Source organism: Nestor notabilis, unplaced genomic scaffold, assembly GCF_000696875.1.
Source record: "Nestor notabilis isolate BGI_N333 unplaced genomic scaffold, ASM69687v1 scaffold31370, whole genome shotgun sequence".
NCBI classification, from domain to species: Eukaryota; Metazoa; Chordata; class Aves; order Psittaciformes; family Psittacidae; genus Nestor; species Nestor notabilis.
Genome location: NW_009912046.1, coordinates 1 through 19,037, shown reverse-complemented (window position 1 = coordinate 19,037; position 19,037 = coordinate 1). Strand labels below are relative to the sequence as shown.

Below are 19,037 nucleotides of genomic sequence, written 5' to 3'. Positions count from 1 at the left end.
CGGAAGAGGGTGTCCTAGATAAGAAAACAGAATAGCTTTTAGGAGAAAGGTTAAATCTGTCTGAACCTCTGGAGCAGTTCAAAGGAGGGTCTAGCTATAAAACCTAGATTGTTCCAGTAAGGACATCCTCTCAACTGAAGGTAACCTGAGCCAAACATAGACATTCACTGCTAGGTAGGTATGAGGTAAGTCCACAGCAAGTAGGATGGATGAGGTGAAGTAGATGTAACTAACACCTCCTGGATTTCATCTCTGAGTAGGCAGTTGGATGGAAGGCCTTTGCCTGTGAGCAAGTGTGTGCGTATGTGTTTGTATTTTCTGGCAATGTTTACCTTAACATTACTATGTTAGACCGGTATTTTGTCTGTATTTCCTTAGAGATTTCAGGAAGTAAACCAAATGGGTGAAGAAAGCTTGAAGAGAAGAAAAGGAGAAAACGACAAAACAGAGGATGGACAATCCATTCAGAGCCATGAACCCCAAATAACGAACCTACAAAAGCAGGTAAACCTTTTCCTTTTTCCCCCTTGGTCCATGGGTGTGTGAGGGGCTGGCAGAGGGAGGGTCTGTGCACAAGCATCAGCATGCAAAACCTGCAACTGTGTCCCAGTTCAGCTGCGATGCGCTAGTATCTTGGCAGTGTGGGTGGCTTACAGTTTAGGAAACTACTAATTAGTAGTAAAATAGAACCACAGCCTGGTTTGGGTCCGAAGGGACCTTAAAGCTCATCCAGTTCTAACCCCCTGCCACGGGCAGGGACACCTTCCACTAGAGCAGGTTGCTCCAAGCTCTGGTATAAACACAAAAATTAAGAATATGTATTCTTTTAAGTCTTTGAATTATTTTGCTATCTGGTAACTGAAGTTGATCAATTGAGACACTTCAGAAATTTTACTTCTTCCTTCCACATGAACTTCTCAGAGGCTGAAGTAGGTTGTTCAGCTCATTGATTCTGCAAGTTTCCTAGTGTATATAGCCACAGAATAGCTACTGGTACAGAAAGATAAGTGAAAATGTGTCTCCTCCAGAAAATTACAGATGCTATAGAAATCAGATATGCCACTAGCTCTCAGGAGGGAGTGGAAGTCCTCTTCAAACTTAAGTAACATGATTCTTTCACCACTTACCAGCATCAAAGTAATTCCTGTGCACTAATACCTGACACGAGGAGGGGAAAGTAACTGCTGGAAAAAACGACCAACCAACCAAACCAGCAAACAAACAAATCAACCTACCAAAGAACCCACCTCCATCCAAGAAATCAGATTTTAGAAGCTTAGAAAATTCAGAAATACTGAAGTGCTCATAAAAGAATTCCAGTGTTTAATCAAAGACTGGAAAGGGGATGCTGACCTGTACATTAGACTTGAGCCCTACATAATCCCAAGGATGGTTTAATACAGCAAATACACAGGCATGCAGAGTCCAATTAACTGTACTTGTGGGAACTGCAGGACTATGCCCCACAGGGTGCGTATGCAAGGAGAAGAGAAACTTCAGTTTCATTTATTACTTTTTAGAAGTTGTATGTTGAAAGCTGAAAAAGCTAAGTCACTAATGACAATTACTATAATTGCATTATACAAAGAAGCAATTATTGAATTATCAGAAGTTACTTTACCAAAATGTCTTATTTTAAGGTGGGCCTCATCAGTGGAATCTGTATGATTGTTGGAACAATTATTGGCTCAGGCATCTTTATTTCTCCAAAATCAGTACTTGCCAACGTGGGAGCTGTGGGTCCTTGTTTAACCATCTGGGCAGCCTGTGGAGTTCTTGCAACATTAGGTAAATGAATCAACAAAGGACTTGAATCTTTGGGTAAATCTTTGTATTTACTGCTTCTGCATATTACTCTCATTTCACAAATTAGCCAACAGCACCTAGGCCAAAATAAATTGAGCTTTTTAAGACTGCAAAGCACATTTGCAGCTCATTTTGAAAGCAAGTCTTGATTTTGCTTACTTCATCCACTAACAAAGACAATACTTTCCTACTTAAATCACAGGCAGTGAGACACTCACTGGCAGCGAGGCAGGTACTACTGCTGTTTTCCTTCTTGTGAACCTAATTCTATGATCTGAAAATTTAGCACCAAGCACCTCAAAATGAATTTCAAAAAGGTAACCAAAAGGAATTCCACAGGCACTCTGTCAGGTAGACAACATACACAAAAATCCTTTAAGAAAGCCACAAGTATCACTGTGCTCCAAAGCTGAGCTTAGTCAACATTTTACTTTAAAATTGTGCAGCAAGTCTTTTTTTCCAGGTTTCCCAAAGGTAGTTCAGCCAGTGCAGCTGTCACTTAGATCCATCTTACAGTATTGGCTTCTTGAGCAGAAATCTAATACGAAATCAGAATGTTTGTACTTTTTTTGCTGATGTCTTAAACTGACTACCAATAGTAGTCAATTCTGGTCTGTAACTTTATAGTTTTAGTGTATTTTTTTCCAATTGCTCACAAGCACTTAGAATTTTATTTTGCATATACAGTAAAACATACCAAAGCACTAACAGAGTAATGATGCATTGTATGTATCTATTTTCTTAACTTTTCTACCTATTAAGAAGTGATAATTTGTCTTAGAAAGTGTGTGAACTAAGACAATAATCAATGCTTTCCTTGTTATTCAGGTGCACTTTGCTTTGCTGAGCTTGGTACAATGATCACAAAATCTGGGGGAGAATATCCTTACCTTATGGAGGCCTTTGGCCCAATTCCAGCATTTTTGTTTTCTTGGACAAGTTTACTGGTCACCAAACCGAGCTCATTTGCAATCATTTGTCTCAGCTTTGCGGAATATGCATCAGCTCCTTTTTATCCAGGTTGCGATCCACCCCAAGTCGTCATCAAGTGTCTTGCAGCAGCTGCCATTGGTAAGATTTTAAGAGACAAGACTTTTTAAGAGACAAGTCAGTGCCTGACTCAGAAAACTGTTTTTCCTCACAATTTAAAAAGTTATCCAAGCATAGTATGTTAAAACCTCTGTATCAATACTATAGAAAAACAGAAGTAGGGAAAAGTAGTATAGAAACTGAGGTGGGGAGGGGAAAAGGGGAAGGATTTAAGAAGCAACTTTTCTTTCAATTCTGACAAATTTAATACAGAAATTCATGAATATGTATTTCAGTGATAATTACAATAGTGAATTCACTGAGTGTGAAGCTGGGAAGCTATCTCCAGAATTTTCTCACGGCTGCTAAAATGATCATTGTCACAATCATTATTGTAAGTGGAATTGTTCTCCTTGCACAAGGTAATTAAATACACTACTTGCAAAAACTATTTTAGCTTCTTCTATGACATTTAATAATTTCCCTCTGACAGACATGGTGCAACAATCAACCTCTCTTTATTCAGAGTTTTAGTTCCAGATCTCTTGGGAACTACGGTATTTTCTTTTAGAGAAGGGGCTGGGTGGGAAATGCAGCACTACCGATAAATTAATAAAAATTGGCATTAATTAATTTCAACTGTCAGAATATTTCTTCATCTGGTGGGGATTAAAGGAATTAATTTCAATACTGACCAGTAATCTATGTCTTATTTGCAGGAAAAACTGAAAACTTCAAAGATTCTTTCAAGGACAGTACAATTTCTTTTGGTACTATTGGTTTGGCATTTTATAATGGACTCTGGGCATATGATGGATGGTAAGGTGTCTTTACTACCCTTAATAGTTACAGTTTAACAGCCTGTAACTGGTTTACTCTCTCTCTGTACAACTCAGACGTGATCTGAAAAAGTTAACATCTGACTTGTTATTAAGAATCTCTTAATGAATTCTGGAAAAAGAACAAAAAACCCCAAGTTCCTGTTTATAAGGGAAAGAAACTATACTAGATCCTAAAAGGAGCTGCTGCTTTGCTGCTGAGAGTACTTAAGATACTGTGGTAATGAGAATATAAATTTAATATAAATAAGTAATATAAAGTTTAATGGCAATGTATTGGGCCAAATCGCCTTCCCAGAGCCCCTACAGCTTACCCATCAAATTCAATTTCTTGTGAAATGTAGCAGTGTCTGATTAGTACAGGAGGACATAAAAAAAGGTCAGAATTCGTAAGGTTCAACTTTTCTTTTTTCTTTTTTTTTTTTTTAATTTGGAATTAATGTAAAAGCATTGAAGTCTTCTTCCCTGAGCAGCCTTCAGTTTTAATTCTCCACATTTGTTTATCCATTATCTACCATATCAGATTTAAGAAAACACATTTGAAAATATCCACAGGTATCGATGAACTTAGGTTCACGTTTATGCTCTACATAAGGCATTCAAATTTACTACCCAGAAGAGTACTTTCCAGAATTATTTTCATTAAGGATAAACTTACTGGCAGGAATATTTAATCTCTACCACAGTCCAGAGAACAGTTTACACATTTTGCTTCCTGAAACTAAAGGGAATGTCAGCTGGTCTCAGACACTGTTGGCATAAATCTAGTATCAAGGTCTGATGCATTAGTGCTATTCTTAAGTGTTTAAACTGTAAAGGTTTGCATGCAGACCTGTATTTTGGAAGGAACTGAGAACTTAACTCTCAGCTTCCAGCAAAGCAAGTCCAATGTAGATGCTTTATACTGAATATGTTTTTAAATGGATTACTCTTTCAGGTTCTATTTCTAACTCAGGCATTTAAGTCTGCTAATTCAGACATACACCTGTTTTAAGAGGGCAGGGAAGCTGGTGCCTAAGTAGTTATTTCCGTATATAACCATCAGACACTGACATATGAACACTGGCCTGTTGAACTGTAAATACCAACTCCTCACACTTTTAGAAGTGGATAAGCAAAAATCTTGTGTCAAGCCAGTCTTCACACTCGAGCAAAAATTAGTATTTTGAAATTATAATTACGATGGGTGTAATCCTTAAAAAGTTTTTCACCCCAGTTTTCTAGACAATATGACTTTCATGACAACTGTGAGACATGAGCAGACTCACTTTAACCCTTGCAATGGGTACACTTCTGCTTTCATTTGAAGAGACTCACACATTGCAAAGCTTTAAGTCCAAAGGCAATCCTGCAAATTTGAGATAATGTCTGCCAAATTTTTGTTTTGTTCTTCTGGGATTATTTTATTCAAGAACTAAGACAATCTCGTTCCAAAATCTCAGAAATACTTCTAAAACTGTGAGAAGATAACGGAGGGACAGATTGTGAATCAAAAGGCTGGTATTTGGATAAGAAGCTCACATAGGTTTTTGTCCTGCAGTTTTATCACTTAAAAAAAAACCACAACAAAAAACAACAAACCAACTCAATAAAACCTAAACCACCCCCCCAAATCCTCCACGCTCCCATCCCCCCTTCTAACTGCAAAGGTGAAAACCAGTAACACAGCAAGTAACACCAGACTTCATAATATATTAGCATTTCAACACCTGATAGCTAATAATACTGTACAAATGCTTCTCCTTCCAGGAATCAACTCAATTACATCACAGAAGAACTTAAAAATCCTTACAGGTAAAACCATGTAAGAAATCAGTGTTTCTAATGACAAAAATCAAGCACTATTATTTCTATACAAGCAGGCATATATTCTGCCTTGTTTTTTAAAGCAATGGTTATTCAGTTTGAGCACTTAACAGACAAAGCTTCACAACTTTGCATAAGTTTGTTTTCTATTTGTTTTTTTTTTAAAGTCCTGATTTCCATGGCTCTACAATAAAGAAATGTAAATACACCTAAAGAGCATATGGGGAGAAGTAAGAGTCCACAGTTTACTATGACAACTCTACCAGTGATACAGCAATGCTGATGGAGTCTTACTTTTGCATCCTTTAGAAATCTACCGCTATCTATAATTATTGGAATCCCCTTGGTTACAGTTTGTTACGTTCTGATAAACATTTCATATTTCACCGTAATGACTTCAACAGAACTCCTGCAGTCCCAGGCAGTTGCTGTGGTAAGCCACTTTATTTTGTAATAGAGCATCTGGAGAAGGCTGTGTGCATTAAAGTCATGAGCAAAAAGGAACCCGTAATTTTTCTTTAGGATACAATCAATTTCTAAGGTGTCGGTATCCTCTTTATCCCCATCATCCACTGTCATTTCTTAATCTAAGATTTATTTCAGTGATGCTTAAAACAGTACTTACGTTGTATCCCAAGAAAAAAGAACACAAAAGGAAGCAAAAGTCATGCAGTCTGCAGCTAACATTTTGTGAACACTGCAGCTCAAAGGTTTACTGTTTTCCATACGCACCAGAAGATGGAAGGAAAAATAACACCTGGCTGCTGCTTTGCCCTTTTCAGTGTTTCCAGTATTTCTGAGAAACAAGCACATGCAAAAACGACAGATCAAAGTTCATCATGCTGGAGATGGCAGCAAGGAGACCATAATTCACTTCCTCCTTTGTTTTTCTTAACAAAGCTAAGAATTACCGGTTTTCTATTATTGCAAGACATGCTATTACAGATAAGATTAACGATTATATATATTACTAAACTCTTAACACATATATCTGTCTCTGCAGTTCCACTCAGTAAACCTTCTGTGGGACATGTGTCTCAACTGCTGAGATCAGGCAGCAATTTTTCCTAGTATTAGTTTTTGGGTAAAATAAGCAGTATGTCCCATGCATATCAAATCAAGTGCAGCACAGTGAAGTACGTAAACTTAGAAATTCTTAAGTATGTTAAAAAAAGTTACGTTAAAATAAGTCTATTAAAATGCAAAACTTTGGTGCATTTCAACATCTTGTTTGCACCAAGAGGTACAGCAACATATATACTGACTTAACTTCAATGTACCACAGAATTTACAATCTAAACACCACTCACCAGCAAGCACTGAGCTTGTCAGACTAAATTAACAACAAAATCAGAACTGCCACTGAGCAGCACAAAGGTAAACAGCAGGAGTGCACAGTACAACAAGGTCTGCACATCTGAAGGTAGGCTTCTTGCTTGGCACTGGTGTGCCCTACCACTGGACAAAGCAGCACTGATGTTACTCTTAATGCTTGACCTGCTACAAAAAGTTAATCACCCTCAACTAAACCCCCAAAACCTTTAAACAGAAATTTGATTTCAAATTCATTTACAGTACTTACATTAGCTCTAATCCATCCCACAGTAGCAGCCAGTGTACCATGGCACAAGTGAAAACTGAGGTGTTTCTGAAAGACTGTGCCCTTCACTGGTGACCCACAAGGCCCAGGCTGTCACGCTGTCACTGCTAGTGTTAAACTCCTTCCATGTAGGCTGAAACAGCTCATGCACGTGTGGCAATCTCCTGTTCTGCAGGCATCCCCAAATCAGGTGTCAAAACAGAATCTGTGTTTATTTTTTACGTCCGTCTCCCAGTGTTTCCTATAGATGCTGCATCTCAAACCCACAACATTCCACTCTACAGTGGCTCATGACTTAATAGAGGTCTTCAACTGGCAAAACATTCATTAATAACTACACAAAATATACAACTGATGTCTTTAATGGTGACATACTTTAGATACTCATTTACTGTACTTCTAGAGAGGCTCCAACGTTACTGAATATGCCAAATGGTAAACTGAAATTACAAAAATGATTAATTTTAATCCCATATCCCAGACATTTGGAGATAGAGTCCTTTATCCAGCCTCTTGGATAGTTCCTCTCTTTGTGGCCTTTTCTACAATTGGATCTGCCAATGGGACCTGTTTTACAGCAGGCAGGTAAGCTCCCATCCCACATATCTTAAAACATGATTTTTTGAAGGATGGAAAGAATTCTATATACAATTATGTATCTACAAAGATACATTCTTCTGATCCATATATATAAAACGTAATTACTAAGTACCTGCAATCTAGCTATACTGTTTAATTTTCAAAAAGAAACTGGCTCTGCAGGTTTAGGAAATTAGAAAATAAGGTCCCTTATTCCTCATTCAGCAGGTATAGCACAAAATGCTTCAATTTAATAAATATTTAAAATTTCAAATCCATCTGAATACCACAGGGCTGTAAAGACGAGTTTTTTGACAGTTTGTCAGCACAGGTTTTTGATATGAAGCAAATTAAAAAATGAAATATTTAAAGGGATGCAGTAGCTAACATTTTTCCAAAATAATTCTAAATTTAATATGCAAATTAATTATTCTGAAACTAGTTTGAAGTTCACTACTTTAATACTGCTTCTGAATTGGTTTCAAATTCATTGCTTTATTTCACCAGTAACACTGGTTACTTCCCTTATTCCAGCCTATTATAACATTCTTTAGATCCCACTGCATATCAAGGGAAATACTATGTATTTATAGTTAGATACAGTCATGCAATAAAACATACCTGAAAATAAGTGTACGGTTTTTTTTTCCAGGAAGAAGTTAAACGTCTAGGTGTTACACTAACGAGACTGCCTTGTTTTTGTTTTGTCAGACTTGTTTATGTTGCAGGTCGTGAAGGGCACATGCTAAAGCTTTTATCTTACATTAGTGTCAAGCGTTTAACACCAGCCCCTGCTATCATATTTTATGTAAGTATATATATTTTACGTACAGAAAACTTACCAAAATTTTCTAGGAATACACGCTTCCACAGTTTCTTACCTGCAGTCTTGACATGTATTTTTGACTTCCTAGACAAGAAAATTACTAAATACTTATCAGCAACTCCTTCCCTCCCTGTATATTAGGAAAAACCTCACTATATACCCACCTTCAACTTCTTAATTTGAAGAGTTTCACTGCAGAATTGAATTTTAAAAATCAAAATATTTAAGAATCCACAGCATGAAAACAAATTAAGAAATTAAATGATTACCATTAGGCAACATTAATTTCACATGATGCTAAAAGCAAGCTATCACCACCCTATTTCCTCCTTGTAAGAATGCATTTACATCTCACAAAAAATACACTCAATACATCTTAAAATAAATCTAGCATATCTTACTGTTTTACCCATTTATTTTCAAGGTAAACCAAGTTCAAAATTCAATTGCTCTGTTGACTCCTAGTAACCTAAATAACCTAGAAATGTATTTAGCATCTTCACTTACTCCAAGATACACAGTCAACAACAGACTAGATTAATGCATTCAAATTTTAAATCTTGATTTAAAATAGAATTAAGATTGCACACAAAAATAAATACTGTTATGTTGACACGATGTGGACACTATCTTTAAAGGTGCTGCAATACACTTACACCCAAATGTTTCAGCAAAAGCATTCACAGACCATCACACTCTGGAACATAGTAAACATACACTCATACTGACACAAGTAAAATTCAACCTGCTTTTATAGTAGACTATACTGATTTTTCTTTTCATTTTTAGGGAATCATTGCTATTATTTATATTATCCCTGGTGACATTGACACACTTATAAATTACTTCAGTTTTGCAGTTTGGATATTTTACGGTTTAACTGTCCTTGCACTCGTTGTTATGAGGTTTACAAGAAAGGACCTCAACAGACCAGTTAAGGTAAGTTCAGCACTCAAAATGGTTTTTCCTCCATTCCCAGATATAATGAAACACAACCTCATCCTAAATATTTGGATACTTGACAACATCCTTTTGCTATGTTTTCAGGAATGGGAAACTATTAGTCAGCAGACTACCACTGAAAGAGTACCCAGAGTAAGACCCCAGATCTCTTGACTCAGGGGCCCAGCTCCACTAAAACACAAAGTTTCACACTTCCGTTTGCCATTTAGGCAAAGAGATCTTGGTCAACAATTTCCCTATCCTTATTCTTGCTACTCTTTAAACTGCCCCCTCTGTTGCTAGAAATTTGAAAAGGAAAAAATGCATAAGGCAATGAAGTTCTTCTTCTTACATACATGCACATTTTGTAAGTATAGCAAAAGAACAATCAAGTAATTTTGTGCTTTTTATCTTGCAGATACCCATCATCATTCCAGTCTTAGTGACATTAGTCTCGATTTTACTGATACTGGCACCAATCATCAGTGAACCGGAACTGGCCTATTTGTACTGTGTTTTATTTATAATTAGTGGACTTATAGTTTACGTACTTCTTATTCATTTTAAATTCAACTGGTCCCAAAAAATATCAGGTAAGTATACCTCACATAGCCAGCTCCAAATTCAACACAACACTGCTAAGCTTTTGGTTAATTGCTGTAATGAAGCTCATTAAATAGTCCATCCCATCTAAATCATGAGTGGGGTGTGGAAAGGAGGGTCTGTTTTACTCCTTCCTTTGAAGAAAAGCGATGTCTGACTTCAGGAAAAATTAAACTTAATTTAGAAAAAAGCAATACATCACTGTAGTAGCACGAAGAAACTCACTTAAAAGGAACAGAACTAGTTTATCTGTAAACTTAGTTCTTCGATTGTCTGTATCTCCAAACACAGCTTTAGCCATTGACTAAGGATTACCAGGCACACATTCTCATGCCACAGAAGACCGCATTTGAGCTCAAGTTAGCAATTTCACTATACTTAAGACAATGTTAACAACATTTAAGACCACATATAATGACAGTGCTGCTGAGTAAAGTGAAACCTGCAAGAACCCAGCATGATAATTTATAAAATAGTTTTGTGTAGTCTCGGGAGAAACTCTTTACAATTATCTATGGAAAACCAGAATACACAAATACTTCTGAAGGGGAAAGGGGAACCAGCTGAGGAAGGCAGAATTAGTAGTTCTAAAGATGTGAAAAAAATCCATCATCTGTCTCTCCTTCTGCACCCCCCCCCGCCCCCCAATTATTAAATGTTATGTAGTTATACAGTCAGAAGCATTGTACTCTAATGCAAGTCTAGAAACTAGACTATTGCAGCTTGAATCTTGCCTTTATACTCCACCCCTTTTTAAGTTTTAAGAGATATGAATATAGAAAACACAACTACTCAAAAGGATCATTTTCTCACTTAAGAAAATAGTACAAGTTTGAATAGAAGTACTGTTCTCTCATATAGCCTCTAACAGTAACTTTTCTCCCCTCAGAGCCCATCACTATGCACCTTCAGATGCTTTTGGAAGTTGTTCCAGCAGAGGAAGTTATTGAATAGCGTATTTTTTATGTTGTTTTTGAGTGGTTAAAGGAGATTCACTTGAATTTTGCACACATTTATACTTTCTAAAATTGTGTTCATACTGGTCTATTGTTTTTGCAACGCTTTAGTACTTGAAAAATGTTAAATATGTAAGAATAAAAGATTTCTGAGCCAGATTACAGTGTCCAGCAGAGCAGCTTCCATTTTTCACAAGTATGTTACAGTATCTTGTTTTCTGCATTGAAATTACTCAAAATAAACAAGGGTAACTTCTCAGTTATGAAGATGGCAAAAACTTACCAGCAGCACTGTCAAGATGCTTTTGATCACACTGAAATCAGCAAAACATTCAACAGGCCACAGAGGATGGAGAGAAGTAAAGGAAACCAAGAATAACTGTTCTCAGCTTTCTCAAACACTAGCTATCAAAAAACTAAAGGCTGAGGAAGTGAGAATCAAATAAAAATGGGAAGCACAGCTGACAGGACGAGGCTGATTTTATGTTTTTAATTGAAACAATTATCCTCAGCATGAACATGACTTTACAAAGCTAACTTCATCATCCTAGAAACACTATTTGGTAGTTGATGAAAAAAATACAAAAATAGATACTACATTAACATACAGATTTAAGAAGCTTTTGCTTTCCCTGCCAATAAAAGTACAGAGAGATTCTAGGTAACAGATTCTTTGTAACTCCGTGCAAATGGATAAAGAAAGGAATTTTATCATGCCACTTACCAGTATTTTGATGTAATTAATTTGGGAAAGACTTTATACTGAAAATACAAGTCCCTTCAACAACTTCTAAGGACATTCATACTATTTAATTAAGGGACAAGCTGCCAAAGAACAAAAAAACTTGTGAAGGAAAATGTCCAGCCCCATCACTCTATTTTTCAATTAGGTGATTTGACAGTCTTCTGTTTGCACCACAACACAGAACAAGACCAAAACACAGTTACATTAACTATTTCCCTAAGTACTTTTACAACAATTACAGCTTTCCAAGAACCTGTATGCAGGCGAAGTTTACAATTAAGCTCAGTAGACATCAGGTTCCTCCAACAGCACTTTTTTTTTAAACCATACATTAACAATTACAACTTCTTGTGTCACATGGTGGTTTTCCACTGGCATCAACAGTACTCTTAAGTATTCTTAAAGAAGCAGCTTTATTATATGCTAGTATTAGAAAAACTGTCAGCATAAACATATTGATACAGTCTTTCTCATATTCTTGAAGTAAAAGCATCCCGATGTTTCAGGCTTCTTTCAATAAACACATGAATTCTCATCTCTAGTCTAAATCACCATACAGTCACATCAGGGAAACCAACATGCTTTAAAATCTAAAGATGCAAAGAGATCAATATCAAATCAATTATACATTTCTTTTACATGACTACTTTACTGCAAGATGTTCTGGATGTGCACAAATCTAACAGTGAAAATTATTTACCAGAAGATGGCATATTAAAATCCAAAGCCTTAGGGCTAAAGAGGCACAATTTTATTGTTCATTTGCACAGTAGAAAAGAGTTTCAGATAAATGAGAGGGAATGAAATAAGAGCATTCATGAGAAATTAAAATGTCAAACAGATATTCAATCTACTGTCACAGAAGCTGTGCAGCAGTTGGTTACTGCAGTGAACTGCACCGTACAATCTTTGATACCAAGTCAACAAATTTCCAATGAAGTAACAAAAACTGCCATTCGAGTTGCAGCATAACTTCATGCAGCACTGACAAATGCGATGTTTGCCAACAAGCAGATACTGTATGAATAGGAGGAATGTAGTAGAAGCAAGTGATTCAGATTTTAAAAAATGAGAAATTTGAAAAATTACTAACTACAGCTAACAGCAAATTCACTCAAAGTAAACCAGAAGCTCTGTAACTGCTAATAAATTAGACCCAGGTTTCATCTTTAGATTTTACTGTTTAGACAGCATGCTTGAGTTAAAGCCGATTTTAAAGTGAAGGCACTAGAACGCATACATAATGTTCTTCAAAGAAGTATTTCTTCAGGTTCTCAGAGCCCAAAGGTAAGGAGTTTGTTCACTAGTTTCCTCCTAAAATAAAGGACAGTTCTGCAACCTATATGTTTAATTTTATCAATTTTACTGGAAATATTCATGCAAGAGATTGTTTTGAAGAATAATTCTTATCAGAGGAAAAAGACCTGTCTCCAAATTAGTCATCGCTTTCTGTTCCACTGACTTCTAAGGAGTCAAACAGATCTTCTGATACTGCACCAGTGCAATACGGTTTTTTAGTACCTAGAAGTAATTAACAAAGTTTAACATTTATAAAGCAAGAAAAAACCAAGAGCTTCAAAACAAAAATATGTCATAGTATTAAAAAAATACCAAAACAGAAAAAACATACTTCAGACTACAAACTAGGCCAAACCACTAAAAAATACTTCAAACTGCTTTTTGTCTGTGCTATTCTGACAGAAAATCATGCTGCTGCCTATAGCTTGCTGTTAGTGTTCCTCTAATCTGTTTTCAGATAATTTGAGCAAGCTAAGTGTCATATAACTGAAATAGATGAGTATTTGAGATAAAGCCTATGCAAAAATGAGGATGCTAATCATTTCATGCGTTATAAACACCGACTTGTCCATTCCTTACCAACTGAAAAAGGGATATCATCTTCACAATCTTTCCAGTGTTCAAAATCAAGAGACACGTGATTATTCTGTTGACAAAAACATTGCTTGAAATACATGCACTGGCACACAGTGAATATGTTCAGAACATTCAGTAATTCTCATTCTCCACTTCACCTTGTTCTTCAGTAATTTGCACCATGATCCTTTTTGCTCTTTCACGAGAGTGATAACAACCTCTTTATCCTTAACCATATATGTTGACTTTTCTGTGAGTATATACTGATGCAGCTCCATGTTGGCCAAATAAAATTTGTCTCCTGAACAAGCACTACATTATAAAAAAAAGTTTATAAAAAATTAAATGCAAGCTGATAGTCAAACATTTTGTTATTATACTACAATTGTTAAACCTACCTGAAAAACACCTTCTCTTTAGAGAACTCACATTTATGGTCAGCTACACTTGCTATTTCTACCTTCACTGTAACGGTCTCTTCATTTTGAAACCACTTTATTTGTGGATGAAAGCTAAAATAAAGGAAGTATAATTGGATTTTTTTTCCAAAAGACAAAAAACCAAGTTTCAGACAAGCTATTTTGTATAAAGCCAGAATTTTCCCATTAGGTTACAAGCAACCAGCTGATTTTCAGCTCAATAGCAGTGACAAGAAAGTACATGACAGGATGTCAGTCAAGCCTGCTACAAAAGCAGTGTGATCTCAGTCCTTGGAGGAGCACATCTACTAGTCCAAGTTGGGGGGAGACACCCCATTAACTTTGATATCCAAAGGAATTAAATTTACTCCCTCGTTTAAGGATGCTATCATAGTCTGATCTTGAAACAACAAAAGAAAATGTAACAGTAGCAAGACCAACCTCTGAAAGACAAACCAAATTTTTCAACTGACTATAGACACAAATATACATCTCTCATCAGTATTTTCAACTGCTTATTCTACAGCTGTTATGCCTCAAGCTTCCTCCACACACTGAAAGGCTGTAACCAGCTAAAGATAAAACCTGATAACAGACTGTAATATCTGTTCATTAAGGTTACTTTTGTTATCATATCCTCAGTCATATCCAAACCCTCATTTATTTAACTGCTATCCCATATATCAGCATGTTATTGCATAACGAAGATCTTCAACTGTTCTAGCCAAGCTGCAGGAGATACAACTAGACTCAATCACCCTACCAAGAACTTTTCCAATAGGCTAAAATACAAAATACTTCTGACACTCGCACAAGAAAATGTTAGTCATCCATCACTAGCATTAATAGAAGAAAATGAATAAGCCACCAAAGAGAAGCACTGCCTAGTCCTGAAGTGAGAAACTTATAAATTTCTCAGGATCCAATATGTCAGTCGACTCTGCCCACAAACCACACTTAAGATTTCTCTTGGCACACTCCCTATCAAAAATAAACCTAAACCTAGCATTCATTTCTGCTGCATGCTGCTCATATTACTTAACAACAGAAACTGCCCGACCCACAAAGGGTTAAGAATAATGGATCCACTTCCAACCAGAACAAAACAAACACAAAGCGAAAATAAAGAGAAAAAGAAGTGGGTCATAACTGTGTGTTGCAGACATTCTCAAAATAAAATAAATTGGTTTTTTTTTTTAAGAACAGAATTACATTAAGGGGAGACACAAAACTGATTCATCCCATCAAATATCAGTTTGCAGAGATAGAAGCACATGAGTTATAATTCAGACACCAAATAGGACAGTCTTTGGTTAAAACATAAACCAGACAAGTGTAAGTCAGAGCTTATACCCATCAACCAAGTTTAAAAAATGTTTTGCTTTCATTCCTAGTACTATGGTGCCTAATTAAAGATTACGTAATTTCAACAGATAAAGTTAGATCCCAGGAGTAAGCTAGAGAGCAATTAAATTACTGAAGGGATTCACAAGATGATGTGTGTGTATATACATACGTATCTAAGAGCAACAGTTCTCTCTCAAGTTCAACACTGCAGTAACAGAACACTTCTACCTATATTATACCTACTTACTCACAAAACAGATTAATCTCAGTAAGGACGACTGTCCTTTTTGGCAGTTCAATGTTAAAAAGCAACCATGGGAACAAACCACTCTGAATTTCTGTACCACTGCTGATGATGGAGGGTAGTGTCTTCTGCTTTCTTTGTCTGAGGTACACCATCTAAAAAGAAATCAGAAAAGTATTTTACACTTATATATACTAAAGAAACCAGATACTTCCAGAATACTCCAGTACCATCATAAACATAGCTTGTTAGCAAGCAAATTACTAGTGCAAGACCATACTTGCCATTTATACTGGGTACTTGATATCTGGAAAGATTTTATAGTTAATAATTCAACTGCAAATTTTAACTAAAAAGAGTATTGTGGTTGGTATAAATAAAAGACCCACCACAATTGCACAGTTTTTCAGGTCAGCTAAAGGTTTTTCACATTTCAAGACATTACTTATTTGAAATCCAAAACACGTCATTTTAGAAACTGACTAAAAGTTTCAGGGTTGGAACAACTAATATTGCTGTTACCATCGCAACCTGAAACATGGCATTACAGTCACTCCACTACACCTTCTATGGTGAAAAAAAGCCTTCTATGTGTCGTGGTTTAAGCCCAGCTGGTAACTTGGAACCACGCAGCCGCTCGCTCACTCCCCCCCTCTTCCTTCCCCCGCCCCGCTCCCGGAGGGATGGGGAGGAGAATCAGAGGAATGTAGCTCCCACGGGCTGAGATAACAGCACTCCAGTAACTAAGGTATAATACAAACCACTGCTGCTACCAACAATAATGATAAGAGGAATAACAAGGGAAAAGGACACAATCGCTCACCACCCGCCGACCAATACCCAGCCCGACCCGAGCAGCGATCTGGGCCTTCCGGGTAACTCCCCCCAGTTTATATACTGCGCATGACGTGCTGTGGTATGGAATACCCCTTTGGCCAGTTTGGGTCAGGTGTCCTGTCTCTGCTTCCTCCTGGCTTCCCCTCCTCCCTGGCAGAGCATGAGACTGAGAAAGTCCTTGGTCAGAGTAAACATTACTGAGCAACAACTAAAACCATCGGTGTTATCAGCATTGTTCCCAGACTGAAAGTCAAAAACACAGCACTGCACCAGCTACTAAGAAGGAGAAAAAATGACTGCTGTAGCTGAACCCAGGACACTATGATAAGCACTCCAGGATCTTATCTGAATTTTGCCTGCTGCAACATTTCAAATTGCTCAGCTCTGACTGCACTAAACTCATGACAATTGCTGCCAAGTCCCATTCCTACAACTGGCAAAGGCCTGAGCTTTTAAGGCTCTGACCGAATACCACATCCTTGAGCATTTGGCTTTTTTTAACCTTTAACCTTTTTCAGCCACCCTAAATCTTGGGAAAATTAAAACCAACCTCCCGGAGAACAATGGTGTTACCTCATCTTTCAACAGATTTGAACTTCCTTAAACCCTATGGCCTCTGACAGAGAAATGCTTACCCTGTCTACACAAGATTTCCTGCTTACACATTCCATTCAGAGCCAAACAATTCTTAGTCTCTCAAGGACCAACTATTTCCCAAACAGTAATACAGCTACATTAGTGAGACTTACTCTCACAGCATCTCCAGGCCACTAACTATCAGGCATCTGTGGCTTATTCTAAACATTAGCTACATGGTGCTATGCTGTACACCCACAGAGGTCTGTGCTTTGTAATACAACATTTAGGTTGACATTTCAGCACCTATCCTTAAAGGTTCAAAATTGTTGGAAATCCTAAAAATGTTTACCACACGGATGAGTCCTGAAAGCAGTTTTAGAAGAATTATCGTTTTCAGTAGAGTTTTCTTGTGTTGACATGTTCTGTGCATTGGACACGTTCTCTGGGTCAGCTGTATCCTCCTTTATGCTTCTGAACACAGAAAAAGACTTTTCAAAATGAGAAGATTTAAGTATGTTTAAGATTTAAAGGATTCCTAATCATAGCTGGAAATCCTTTTGAAGTTAAGTTTTTCATTCTAATATATACACAAATCCCAGACAAAATGCACTTCTACAAACTGTAAATACCACCACAGGGTTGCTGGACTTCAGTAACTCAGTAAGAAGGATTTATACTGAAATCTGAGTTAGGAGAACATTTATAATTCTGATGGTACTAGTATGTCATATGAAACAAAAATCTACTGACCTTACTGTGTGTGACAGACCTAAACAGGAAAATTATTCCCTTTCACAAAGAATTCCAGTAGTTTTGGAGGCTTTTGGGTCACATTTCATTCTAATTTTGAAAAAGTAAAAGTTTCAGAATACTCAAAGTTCTTAATTTATCAGCCACAGACCTCTGGCTTCGCAGCTGTACAGCCACTAGTTTGGCTCAAGAAATGAAACACTGCAACAGAGCCAATTTACTTGAGAGCTCAGAGATGAGCACCATGACCTGCAACAGCCTCGGAACTCACTGTTGAAGCATTACTGAGAACATAGCACCACATTATTTTTGAAACACTGAGTCATCTGTCCAAATGAAATCTCCTTCCATCACCTCCACACCTAGTGGCATAAGAGAACCGAAACCAGTCTAGTAAGCTGGCACTTAATGTTTCAGTTCACATAAATACATACTTTTGAATTAATCCATATTGAAGATTCAGTGTTAAATACTTGTGCAGCCATCTTTATTCCGAACTCACACATTTTACTAACTTATCTCCAAAGCAATTAAGGTAAGTTTGAAGTAATTTTAGTCCTAAATGAGAAGTATCTTCAATCACCTTTAAAAAATGCTTATCAGCTTTTCTGAGTAATTTCAACTGAACAATTAGCTGAGGCCAGGTAAAATACAACACAGCAAATTCAACTTTATAGCACTTTCTAGAAATTATTTCTGAGTTATATCTGCATCAAATACCACTTAAACATTTTCTAAAATTTTTTTCTTTGCATGATGCATGATCTTAAGGTCCCTTCCAACCCAAACCATTCTGTGATTGTTTTATTGGCTAAAGAATAATTAAAGGAAAGCAGACATATCACAAACAGTATAGCCTGCGTTCAAATCAAAATCACATTCAGTAATATTAATCATGAAAATTTGCAGTTAGAATTAAATAATACAATTTTTTCCTTAATAAATTATATGCTGAAAAAAATTTGTAAACACTTACAAAGATTCCAAGCTCTCTGTGTGATCTAATACTTTCAGGTGTCCACACAACTTCTGAAGTTGCATTATATGTTCTGGATTGTCAGTCCCCAGACCCGTAGACAAAATCTCAGACCGAACGTTGTATTCATTAGCTGTTATCTTCAACTCTGACAGCCTGGTTACACGGACCTTGAATTACAAACCATACTAAATGGAAACCATAGCTCATAAATGGTCTCTCTCCAAATCTAAGCTTTAAACATACCTCCTCTACAGAAGCTATCGGGAGAACTGGCTA

The 19,037-nt window shown here is 36.8% G+C and overlaps 1 protein-coding gene across 1 annotated transcript; it reads left to right on the top strand.

Moving 5' to 3' along the window:
* Positions 1–399: 399 nt before the first annotated feature.
* SLC7A9 (solute carrier family 7 (amino acid transporter light chain, bo,+ system), member 9) lies at positions 400–10,984 on the top strand. Its single transcript, XM_010017569.1, has 12 exons — positions 400–504; positions 1,641–1,788; positions 2,635–2,877; positions 3,132–3,257; positions 3,555–3,654; positions 5,424–5,468; positions 5,790–5,913; positions 7,562–7,665; positions 8,371–8,467; positions 9,275–9,424; positions 9,846–10,020; positions 10,920–10,984. The coding sequence occupies exons 1-12, from the start codon at positions 400–402 to the stop codon at positions 10,982–10,984; spliced, it is 1,482 nt and encodes a 493-aa protein (XP_010015871.1).
* Positions 10,985–19,037: the final 8,053 nt, after the last annotated feature.

Coding starts and splice junctions, on each gene's coding strand:
- SLC7A9 (XM_010017569.1), top strand. CDS start 400: ATGGGTGAAGAAAGCTTGAAGAGAAGAAAAGGAGAAAACGACAAAACA. Junction 5,469..5,789: donor GAACTTAAAAATCCTTACAG/GTAAAACCATGT, acceptor TGCATCCTTTAG/AAATCTACCGCTATCTATAA. Junction 10,021..10,919: donor CTGGTCCCAAAAAATATCAG/GTAAGTATACCT, acceptor TTCTCCCCTCAG/AGCCCATCACTATGCACCTT.